This window comes from Perca flavescens, chromosome 15 (assembly GCF_004354835.1).
Source record: "Perca flavescens isolate YP-PL-M2 chromosome 15, PFLA_1.0, whole genome shotgun sequence".
NCBI classification, from domain to species: domain Eukaryota; kingdom Metazoa; phylum Chordata; class Actinopteri; order Perciformes; family Percidae; genus Perca; species Perca flavescens.
In genome coordinates, this window is record NC_041345.1 from 13,824,545 (window position 1) to 13,837,159 (window position 12,615).

At 39.6% G+C, this 12,615-nt stretch overlaps 1 protein-coding gene across 3 annotated transcripts in view; it reads right to left on the reverse strand.

Annotated features, from left to right (window-relative positions):
• The window catches only part of LOC114569637 (protein tweety homolog 2-like), a 29,171-nt gene that overhangs the window by 2,141 nt on the left and 14,415 nt on the right, over nt 1-12,615 (reverse strand). For all 3 annotated transcript variants that reach the window (XM_028599599.1, XM_028599598.1, XM_028599600.1), the window contains exons 4-13: nt 9,965-10,185; nt 7,152-7,247; nt 5,550-5,622; nt 3,546-3,615; nt 3,381-3,436; nt 1,815-1,907; nt 1,632-1,724; nt 609-751; nt 286-471; nt 123-201 (exon numbers count right to left, since the gene is read on the reverse strand). In XM_028599599.1, the coding sequence (XP_028455400.1) occupies nt 123-201; nt 286-471; nt 609-751; nt 1,632-1,724; nt 1,815-1,907; nt 3,381-3,436; nt 3,546-3,615; nt 5,550-5,622; nt 7,152-7,247; nt 9,965-10,185 (1,110 nt within the window). The remainder of the gene's footprint in view (nt 1-122; nt 202-285; nt 472-608; nt 752-1,631; nt 1,725-1,814; nt 1,908-3,380; nt 3,437-3,545; nt 3,616-5,549; nt 5,623-7,151; nt 7,248-9,964; nt 10,186-12,615) is intronic.

Genomic DNA, 12,615 nt, shown 5'->3' on the forward strand with positions numbered 1-12,615 from the left:
GTATTGTTAAGTTCATGGTGCTGCCATGCATGCTTTCTGTTAGTGTTTCAGCAGTGTTGAAGTCAATAGTGCCATCCTCGTCATCACACTAGGGACACTAGAGCCTCATAGGGCCAACGCACCGAGGGAGGTGGGGATCCTCTCCCTATCAGCGGCACGTTTTCATATCGAGGACTCCCTCCAAACAGCATGGACTGATTCCTGTGATGGAGAGGAAAAGAAAGGCAGTAAGAGATGAATCACACAAATACAAATATACTGTCATCATCATCTAATTGATCTTACATGTATTCAGGAGGTGGCATGACATTCGAGGCAGATTGTGGAGGTGGATGAAGGCTGGCCTGGCTACCGAGGCTGCTGGTATAGCTACAGAAACTGTGGATGTTGGACCTTCTGGGGTTGTAGGATAGCCGCCGCGCTTCTGGGTTGAACGGGTCCTCCTCATCTATGTCGTCATACTCTTTGTCCCTGGATGAAAGTGGTACACACACACACACACACACACACACACACACACACACACACACACACACAGAGTGCATGCGTTAACACTTTGTGTATTGTGGGCAGTACATAATGGGATAAGGCGGTCGCTTGGTTCTGACCTGCTGCCTATTAGTGTCCACACTCTAAAAATTGCACACAGCATGGCAGAGAGTGCACAGGCAGCCAGCAGAGAAAACAAAGAGAGGTAGAGGAGCCCTTCCACCCCATCATAGCACACACCCATTAGGGCATCCAGGTAGTCCTAGAAGAATGGGCGCATATAGTACAGTCAGTTATTGTCAGTATCCAGTAAAAATATTATTTTTCACAAATAACAGTTGTTTTCAAATCTTCAAGTGTCAGTTAAGAGGTTTACATACAAACATGACATGGACACACTGATGGACTACAAAAACATGTTTTCTTATGTCAATTTTTGGGGACGTTTAATTGACTTTCATTAAACTAATTTAAAGGGCAGATTTAGTCAATCAGGACTATACACAACATTAGATCTCTATTCCAAATGTGAACTCTCTGTCTTACTGTAGCAGAAATACTGACAGAAATGCAAACCTTTACAGAGACTGTATACACACAAACCCAATGTAGTCTTTTTTTTCAATGCTGAGACACTCATGCTACTCAGATAACATGCATGTTACAAATGCATTGTTTGTTTGCTTTGGTATTGATATTTGAGTAAAGACTAACAAGCTCAGAGAACGAGCTTGACGTCTGAGTGGTTGTGTGTGCTGTCACGGTTATTGAGCATTATTTAAAGTCTAATAGAGCATCCTCACATTTTTATGTGACAGACCCACACCCACCCTCAACCTTACCTTATTGCTATGCTTTTGTTAAAGAATGACACACCTAGATTACGTGCAGTATACAACATTACAATTGTCATATCTAAAAGCCTACATCTGATGTCACAATCACAGCACCCAAGAAGACTCATTTCATCAGCACTGATTTTAAGAATCGTATTCCCTTAACAGATAAAATTTTGACAATCAGCAAACATAAAGTTAGACTTTCAAGTCAGGAAAATGGGGGTGGGGGGTCCTCTTAGCAGATGTGAGCTATGCTACAAAGCAGCCCTATTAAAAAGTGTCCTGGTCGGAATCTGACCTTACCTTGTGTAGCCCGCGGCAGTCGAGCAAAGCTGTTAGCTGGTGGAGACTGAACTCGGTGGAGTTGAGCAGTCGCTGGATCCCCAAAAGGTCTCTCTGTATAAAAAGGTATAATAAAAAAAGAGGAGAGAATGATACACAATTTTTTACAGTCTGGTGTAATAGTCCCATCAGCCAGCCACTTACCTCAGCAGTAGGAAAGAAGGGCAACGAGAACTGCAGCAAGCCCTGGATCTGGATTTGGATGGTGGTCAAAGAACGCTGGCAGATTGTCAAAGACTGTGAGAACATAATTGCCCACCAACATCACACGCACAGACATCCACAACAAACAAAGAGAGGATCATATTAAGGAGAGCATTGTTTGGGAGCAGCATGTCAACAAGTAATTTGGTGTTAAAGAAGGCTTTATAATGCACTTTACAGAGAACACATTTCTTTCCAGACAGATTATCCTTCGCCACCAACCGTCTCGCCCACCAAATACTGTCCCTCCTCCCATTCCCCCCAATCCAATCTCAAGCCCAAACAAAAGAGCAATATTTATATCAACTAGGCCATCAGAGGAGAAGATTATCCCTACCTACTTAACAAGCATAATTTTAATCTCTAAATGGATACTGCAACTATAACTTAGCATGTGGGTTTTAATAATTATTGGTCATGGATTAATCCTCTACGGATTTTCTCAACATGCAATACAGATAAAGTACTGCTCATGAACAAAATCCTGACACAATACAAATATTATAATACATAAGAAGAAGTAGGATCACATTTACAGCCATAGCTAAAATTGCATGATGCAATGTAAGTGTTGAACTGTGTGTAGTGGGAAGGTGAGCAGCAGCAGGTGATCATGGAGGCTGACCTCATCATTTCGTTAATGAATTTGAAAACATCCTGTTGCACCTGGTCAAGGACAGTAAGATGATCTTGTTCACTGCCTCTTACAAAATTTGATTTCAGCGCCATTACAACTTCAACAATAGACATCCAGATTTAAACCAATTCTTATTAAGAAATACAATGATAAGCAACTTGGTGTTTATAATACAAGGTTATGTCTACTGGCCTTGAAATTAAGTAGTTTTCTGAATAGCATCCATGGATTAAATTGAATGGTTGTGATGCTCACACTGCACAGGTTTTGTGTGACAGTAAGTTGTATACTTTCTATAGTTAATTTTGAGACTATTTCTAAGGCACCTGCATATCAGGCACCAATAATTAGCTTATTTGCAGTGTGTGGGGTGTCTAAATGTTTTTTTGCAAAGTCATGTACTATGCAAGAAGTAATAGGCTGATGTCTTTAAACACAGAAACAAATCAGGATTCTTAGTTCCCCTTCATCTTTCCTCAGGATATTTTCAGTTGCCTCTAAACAGTAGCTGCCTTTATGCATGATACACAGTAAATTAAATAAATAACTAAGAGATATTGCTCGTGAAAGTACCCCAAGGCAGAGAATATGCACAGGGTAAAAAATACAGCTAATGTTTTGAGACTATCTAGAATATGACTAACTAGAATATTCTTTGATCAAAGTTTATCGCTTTAAGTAATTAAATTAGTGTTGGGTACTCATTTTTCAGAACTGATGCGATTACAGTCCGATAATGGTTTAGCAGTTTGGCATATAACGGGGAAAAAAACAATTTAAAAACAGCAATACATTTTCCAGTGTGTGACTTTCAGTAAACAACTACACGTGTAAGCAGACTGCTGAGAATTTGAACATTTTGTCAATACCTGTTGAAAAGGGTTTGGTAGATTCGGACTGCAGAACAAATAATAGTGTGCAACATCTGGAGGGTTAGAGAAATAGGGAGACGGGAGAGAGATAAGTATTGTGTCTTAATATGCATTGACAGAGAGCTGGTATCTGTGCAATTCTGTTGGTAGAAAAAAAATTACCTTCACTGAGGAAATCCTTGGTTTGGTTAACAATAAACTTGTCTGGAGACACACAAAAGTCACTGGTGCCCTGTAGGAAAACAACAACATACTGTAATCTAGCAAGTATGCAAGACCAAAGGGAGCGCAACATTTATTCAAGCCATGAACTACATTCAATTTCTTGTGCTGCAACTGAGTAAAACTGAATTTGCACTGGGCAGTTATACAACACAAACATTTTTTTTTATCACCATTCAACTCCGGAGTGAGTGATTAGAAAGTTATTACAGAATTACAGCCACACACACACACACACACACACACACACACACACACACACACACACACACACACACACACACACACACACACACACACACACACACACACACACACACACACACACACACACACACACACACACACACACACACACACACACACACACACACACACAAATTGTGGTATGTAGGAACAGACTTATATTGACCATGTAGAGCTTGCTTTGCTGACCATGGATTAAACCTCTTAAATATTTTCATGCTCTAAAATTCATCCATGGAGACCAGCCAATGTGCATGCATAAACGATCAGGGGTCAAGGTCACGCAGTCTCTGTGCACTTAGTCTTCCCCAGGCCAGAACATAAAAACAAGGCAAAAAAAAAAAATAACTTAATCATTTTGCATGTGCATGCATAATTAACAGTTGGGGAAAATAACAGGATGCTGTTTAAATTGAATTGATTTTGTTTATGCTTCCTCTCATCAAATATGTATAAATGTATGAGCATTTTCTAGGACACCATCATCATCTACCTTCCTTTCAAATGTGGCATGGGTTTGCACCATGCAGTTTTTGAGTAATGATGTACAGGTGCAACAAGTTTACTTACATGTTTTGCATACTGTCCCAAATTCTAATCATTTTACTGGAGACCCGTGCTTTTTATTATCTACTTTTGTGTGGAGGACTGGTCTTCTTATTAATAACAAGGCGGGTACATTTATTGATCAAATTTACCTCAGCTCACCTGGGACATAACAGTCTGATAGTGACAGAGAGATGCATGCTGGAGAAAAGCTATACTCAACTATTTGATTTTAATGCAGGGTCATGTTCAACTATAACAGGCTAAACTAAGCCACAGACACAGTCCCAGGCATTGGTAATCAGATTTTACAACTGCAGAGAAGCTCTGCATTCACAGAGAATCACAAGCGAGGTCTCCATTTCACGCCTGTGTAGTTAATTTCAGGTTTAAATCAGCTGTCATTCCCTTTCTGCTTCATTTTGTCTTCACTGCATCACTTAGAACAGCTGTCCAGATGTGAAATCGATTGGGATAATCCACAGATGGGATAATCTACAGGAGGCAAGGAGATCGAGAAGAGGAGACAGTGGGGATGGAGGGAGGCTGGAAGCAAGGGTTTACTCTTTGTACCCCAGACAGTGCCCTTGATAGGAGCTCCATTAAACACACTAAGCCCAGATGTGCTGAACACATGGTGTACAGACAGGAAGAGATAACAATCTGTCAGAAATAAGGAGGATTGAAAGACAAATGAAGCTGAGCACAACCAAAGAAGAGATTTTGAAGAAAGCAAGGCTAGTAATTAATGTGAGAAACAGCTTTGTTTACAATGGCTGGGCTAAGGGTTGATAAACCTAAAACGCAAGGGACTTGTAATCAGCTTTACTGCATCACTGACTAGAGAAAAGCGCCTGCTGTAAACTAAACAAACATAATATACAGACACCCTTTAACCAGGAAAGATGTCAAAGAACACACACTTATTGACAGTAAAACCCTTGGGAAGTAGGAAGCTGGTGGTTAAAAAAAAAAAAAAAAATTTTAAACTAAATACAAGAACCACCATCGCCCACAAAGATGTCTATGGGTGGAACTCTACGGGTTAAAAAATAACCAACTGACTTTCAAAAAAAGAATACATAAATAAAAACTAAGTGTGTCAAAAATTAAAACTTTTTTTTTTTTCTTCAAATAACATTGTTTTCTCACCACAGCTGTAGCAGTGCCCGCTCCCAGTGAGGCCCAGCTGAGGATCATAGACAGCACTACAAAAGCCATGATCCTGGAGGAACACATCAAATGGGAGAGAGAGAGATGGGGTTGACAGGAAGATACAGACACAGACAGAGACACATGGGCAGAACCAGTTAAACAGCTTGTCTTTGTACCGATGATCTCCAGCTCTTTTTCACCTAGTTAATTTGATTTCTTTTTTTCAGCGTTTTATTGGTAATTGCCTGAGAGGCCCAACTCACACTTTGTACTGGTGCATCATGGATTAGAGGATACGACTGGAATTAAATTTATTACGGGGTAATATAAAGATAAATTAACTCCTAGCTAAATTCACTTGTTAGATCTAGCTCTTATAAAAATCAATTTTATCTATTCAATCTATTCTATTCAGATATAAGTTGGAGCAAAGACATTGTTCAATTGAGGTCTCACAGGGCCACATCTAAAGATAAGTCTGGAGACTTTCCGTCTGTATCTTTTGTCATTTCTGCTCTGCTGGATTCTGCTAGCAACATCTTAACTGGCTGCACTTTCTGCCATTCGTGGCTGCCAATCATGTGCAATATCACTGTCGATCAAAAGCTGTCACAAGCTTTGGTTTGTCAACCTCTTGTGTCATATGCCCCCTTTTGTCTGGAAAGAGTGAAGAGTTCAAACATTGTGGAGGGGGTGTATGGCAAAAAAAGACAACATCAAAAAACTGTTTCCCCAAGACATCCCACTATTAACCACAATTGTATTCTTGACCCGTTGGCAGGAGCTAGAGAAAGTACTGTGAATTAGAGGGGAATAAACCAGTAAAACGAGAAAGAATGGCCCCATGATGGATGTAAAAGGGTTGCAGAAGGCTTCTGTTCTCAACGCACTCCTCGGACCTTCTTGAAAGTACCAATAAAAGTAGCCTGAGAGCACTTAATAATTAGTTAAGGGAGCAGACTCGTCCTGGTTGTGCGATCAATAGACATTAGTGAGACCCATCAGAGAGAGATGTGAAGAGAGATCCTGGGCATCAGCTGCTAACACTCACACGTAGGCTGCACTAAATTGGGCAAATGGGATTGAAAGTCTGGACTGTGGATTTGCTTGTCAGACATCTGTGTTAGTTTAAATGAATGGTTGCAATTTAATAAATCCAACATTCCCCCTCCTAATGTTCCCATTCCTTTCAGAGCTTAGGAATCTAAACTTCTTTTCTATTGTTCAGACAAGGACGAGAACAACAGTCGTTTTGATCCATTTTGATATAAAATATAAAAATTACATTCAGCAAATTGGTTTGCTTGAGCATGCTATACGGTTTCCTTTAATTGTATGTGGAAATGAAAGGCAAGTAATTGAGGAGAGGAATAAGAGCAGTGCCATTATCAGTGCCTTTGAAGATGTAATGCTATCGTTGGTGCTGTTAATGGAGTGACCTACAGTATATGGAGCCACAGAGGCTGACTGGTTTCCTGTCTGACTGTGGTCTGTGATCCAGGCAGAGGCCAATAAGAACAGAGATGGAAGAAAAAAGAAGAAGAAAAAAGCCTCAGAAACAAGATGAAATACATCCACATACACACTCTGGGTACCTACGTGATAAGGAGCCATCGAGACTGCTTGGCCATCCCCAAGCATATGGCCAAGCAGATGACCAGATCCAGGATCAGCAACAGCAAAAAGGTCAGCCATCTACAAGACAGAAAAATGAAGCATCAGTATAACAACCCTGATTGATCACTTTTCACTTGCAGACAGCACACTTTATGTACAAGCCTCAGGAAGTGATGGCCCAACATATGTTTGTGACCAAATGTGTGAGATCTGTGTGCGCTTTATATCAGTATTCTTGTCTCCTAGTTAGAACCCATCTGTTTCAGGTAATTTCCATGCTGTTGGATTAATAATTCAACACCAGAAATCCATAGCCATTAATTTTTCAAGCTCTGAAAACGTCCGTACAGTCAGCCTGGACTTGAAGTATATTTATGTGTGTGTGTGTGTGTGTGTGTGTGTGTGTGTGTGTGTGTGTGTGTGTGTGTGTGTGTGTGTGTGTGTGTTTGACCACACAAACACGTGGAAATGCTCATGACTCATTCTTAACTCCACAAGCCCTGGTAGCATTGTACTGTACATCTTTTAGCAATGTCAAAGCAAAATAAAGGCATTGATGTTCAGGATGTCACACAAACAGTGAATTCTGAAGATGCTGTATTACTGACATCAAGTTGCTGTGAAGTATCTGCAGTATTGTAGTAAATCTGTACACCAAAGTCACTAGAGAATAGGATTCACTCATGCTATGTGAAGAAGTGTAGATGTACTTTAATAGACTTTGAAAACAAAATGTAGACTGGTTATTCCTCTGCTCACAGAGAAGGGCACTTGGATGGAGATAAACACTAAAAGAGACTCCACTTTACTTTATCTGCATTAACAGAACCGCAGCTCTGAGCACAGGCATGAATTCAGAAATAGAATAGGGAAGGGAGAATATAATATTGGAAAACAGAATGGTGTCATTTCTTTCCATTGTTCGAAAAACTCTGGGTTGGCCATAACATTTGCTTTTTATCAATAAAGCCTTGCCACAGGCTGTTCATAGCTCAATGGCTGCATGAAATTCAATCAACACCCAAGAGATTGGTGTCAGAATGCACAAAGTGGCAACTGTAGTCCTGAAGAAGATCTGGTGTCACGATAGGATAGAACAACACACCTTGTGGGAATATGTGTGCATTAAATTAGTGATGGGAATATGTCAGTGAGACTACTGTGGTTATTTGTGCTCGGTCATGCCAGGAGTCAGAGATTTGCTATCACTATAGCTGCTTCAATAAGAAGTGAAGAAGAAAATATGGAAACTTATGTAAGTTATAAGAAAGAAAGAAAATTCTAAATCTAGTCAAATGTTTAATGCTCAAACAAATAGATTAACCAAATAAAGTCTTAATCCTCTCATTTTATTATGTATGTTTATATCAGGGGGAAATAGAAGATCATGACTACAGAGTAATGCAGAAGTTTTTGCTACATTATTTACTGCTACACAGTCTACATGGCAACCAGGAAGACGGACAGTTGAGGTCATGAATCATGAATTACCTGCTTTTTTTCCCCAAGCTATTTGCACTTTTTTCAATACTGCCAGTTACTGTTCTTAACTTGACTGCCACTTAATTGCCATCTGCTGACTATTACTATTTGCACTATTTTAATAGAATACTGACAGATGGCTAAGACTGCCTTGTGTATAACCATGGACTAGCTGACTAACACAACCGTCCATACACAAAGAAACGAGACTCATAAGAAGTAAACTAAGCAATATAATGTATTATTAATCATCTTGCTGCACACAGTTACATAAGTAGGAGCATTCCGAGGGCATAGGCTTAAAGTCAACAGCGTGTATTGCAGAACTGACACGTCACTTATGAAATGAAACGTCTCAGGTGGTGACAAATATGACTCAACATATGTTTTATCAGTCAAATTAAAACTAAAGAACTAATAGCACTTCAATGTTAAATGTGTTTCAGAGGGAGAGCTTTACATTTTGCGGTTTACTTCTACTAAATCCACAAACTACTGGGACAGACAGGATGAGATGACATCAACTTGCTACAGAGCTTGCTCATCCAAATAAGCTCTGTTCCCTGATAAACTTTGTGTCTCTAATGTATGTCAAACATATCCTTCTGCAGAAGGTACCTTACTACCCTAAATATATCTCCGGTGAGTCTTTCCATCCAATTTAGTTCAAACTACTCTTACAATACTGTAATGAACAGGTTGCAAATGTGAAACTTTACGGCTTAACGGCACTATGAAGTTTTATGTGCTGATGTCAAATTACACTCCCAGTTTGGAGCAGCAGCCTTTGGAGCCTCATAAATTAGCATCCCCCTCCTAAATGAATGCTGGATATTTTATTCATTTGGACTACTTTGTTGTTGATTGGGTTTATTACTTTTCTCTCTGTTTATTGAATTTTAGTTTTGGCCTCAATACTTTTTCACACTTCCTTTTTGAAAAGAACATTATTCTCAAAGATAACACCACATCCAAATAATAATTACAATCAATGTGAGCAGTGGGTAAGTAAACCATTTATGGTCTAATAGCCACTCTGCCATGCATAACATTTGGTTAGAACATACGCATTGAACTCAAACTACACAGTGGACAATAAGCTCAATTCCAGCTTTCATTTCTTTAGCAATCAGGAGAAAATAGCTTTTCCGGTCTGTGTTCCGGAGGGAAGATCAATAAAATCCCATCTGCTCTATGTCTGGTCTGGATCACTTACAGCTCCATTCTGAGAGGCACGTTTATTTCAACCACTCACAGATATATAAATAAAATACTATCAATCACCCCAGGAGAGTAACTAAAAGTCTGCCTACCTGTAATACTCAATTAAAGCCGTTTGGTCAGCAATGGCTGCCAAATCAACATTTGCTTTGGTGATATCAGGCAGAGTATTCATCTCACGAATGACGTTGTTAACCATCAGCTTCATGAAGCGCAGAGATTGGAGGTAGTCTGGGTTTGTGGAAAAGATTTCATCCAGTCGTTCCAGGTGCTGCTTGAGTCCAGTTTGAACATTGCCCAGAGATCCTGCAACCTAGAAAATAAAATGAAAATAAGAGAAGGGAAGAAATGAAAGAAAAAAAGAAAATAGTCGTAACAGAATAAGGGGAGTTAAGAGTAGTAAGAGAGAAAACAGGGTCAGAAGGAAACAGGAACATGAATAAATTCATAAACAGATATTCATGAAAAGAAGATTGAAAATATAGAGAAAGGTGAAAGATTCAAAAGGAGAAATCCCTCGAGTAAAGATTAACTTTTCTCCTCAACCGTGTGTTTTATTCAGATAAACAATGTTGAGAGTGGAACACTGATAACAATACCGGGGAGACCTGTTATCACAGGGGTCTTTGATAGTGAGAATAGAGAGGGACGAGGCATGGTGGAGTAGAGTCAATACATTTTACTTTTCTGTTTGAACAAAAACACTTTGATGCAGTAAACGCCTATACACTTTTACAGCATCAATAGAGATAGAAAAAGGTCAATTTTAGCCTAATGCTGACAGGGGGTAATTGTTACTCTACCATAGCCACATTTCACAGGCACAATAGCTTGAACCACTGAGAAAGCCACTCTGCAAATGTGAACAAACAGGTAACCCTGCCATCAAAATGGAAAATAGAGTAGGTACTTGAAACCTGCCGTACCTCTGAAATTGATTGATAGATCTTCCAATACATGGACTAACACTAAACAATTGAAACTCAGTTAAGATTGTTGACAGAGTGGGTTCAATATTTGTGGAAACATGAGTATGTAGTTTGCAGAAAAGAACAGTTCAACATTTGTGGAAATGTGCTTACTTGCTTTATGGGGCAGAGTTAGATGAGAAGATCTATACCTTTTTTCATAACTGTCCGTTAAATACAAGGCTACAGCCAGCAGCCAATTAGCTCATCTTAGCACAAAGGCTAGAAACAGGAGGAAATTGCTAGCACGGCTCAGTCCAATTGTAAAAACAAAATCAGCCTCTAAAGCTCACTAATTAATAATATATCTTACATTTTTATTCCGTTCAAAAACAGACATGTAAAAACGAGAAATTTTCATTTTGTTTCAGTTTTGAGCCAGACTATTTCTCAGCTCTGAACAGTAAGACTGCTGGTTGCTGGTTGCAAGCCAAGAAGTGGTCTGGCACATGACCCACTGTAAAATGACGAATTCTCTTTTTTCATGTTTTTATACGGATTAAACAAACAAGATATAATGTGTCATTTAGTGAGCTTTAGAAGTGCTGGTAGGAATATCTTGTTACATTTAGACTAAGCCAGACTAGCTGTTTCCCCCCGTTTTCTGTCTTTGTGCTAAGCTCAGGGGCATCGGACTGGGGGGAAAAGGGGACTGAGTACCCAGGGCCCTCATGTGAGGAGGGCCCAAAAAGATGCTAGAATTAATAGCTGTGGATGCAGGGAGGGGCACATAGAAAATGCCTTTCTACAGGGCCCAGAATTTTGAGCTACGCCCCTGGCTAAGCTAACCGGATGCTGGCTGTAGCCTTGTATTTAACAGAGAGATATGATATAGTGTTGATCTTCTCATACTCTTAGCCAGAAAATAGTGTATTTTCCAAAATGTGTAACTAATCCTTTAAAGTTGGAGATTCTATATTAAATAGACACAACATCTACAATTTCTGTCCAGAAAAATGTTCTAAAGGGACCTCTTAATCCCACAAGAATTTAGTAAGAGGACCCTAGTTTTAAAAGAACAAACCACCCACACCACAATGACTTTGCTAGACAAATATATTTAACACTACACTGAGGCTCCACTTATTCTGAACAGATGTTGCTTTCTGTATTCTAATCTGAAGCGGTTTGCAGCAGTCCCACTTTCTTTATCTATAATCTTTCCGCCATTACACCCATGACTTCTTTAACACACTCAAGTATTGTGAGTAAGACTCACCACAAAGAAGATAAAAACGTATCTTAGTCTCCTTGACACTGTAACATTTTAAACACTCTTGATTAAATTCTGGAGAGAGTCTAAAGGGATGCTTCTAATGGTTTGTAAGCAGGAAAGAGTATCCATGTGGAGATGAGGCAAAGATACAGGCCCATCCTCCACTCCAAAACTCCCAGGGGGGATATGTGATTGCCAGTAAACTGCTCTCACTCCCCACCTCTATGTTCATCATCTCTCACAACGCCCCGGATCTTATCTGCAAGCCAGTATGCCTGAGTGTGAGAAATGGGATCCATCAGCTAGCTGCTATGGGTGATCCACATTTCCCTAATCTGGACCGTCCCGTCTTCTTTTTAAATGGATTAAAGCTCACTTTCACTGAAAGCGGGTCACAAGGAGGCTTCTCCATATTGGACACACCTGTTAAATGAAACAGACTGATTTATGGCTCACAGCAGCAGCACTCCAAGTGCCAAGTCACATGCAACTGAACAGTGATTTTATATATATATATATATATATATATATATACACACACACTGTATATATAATATTA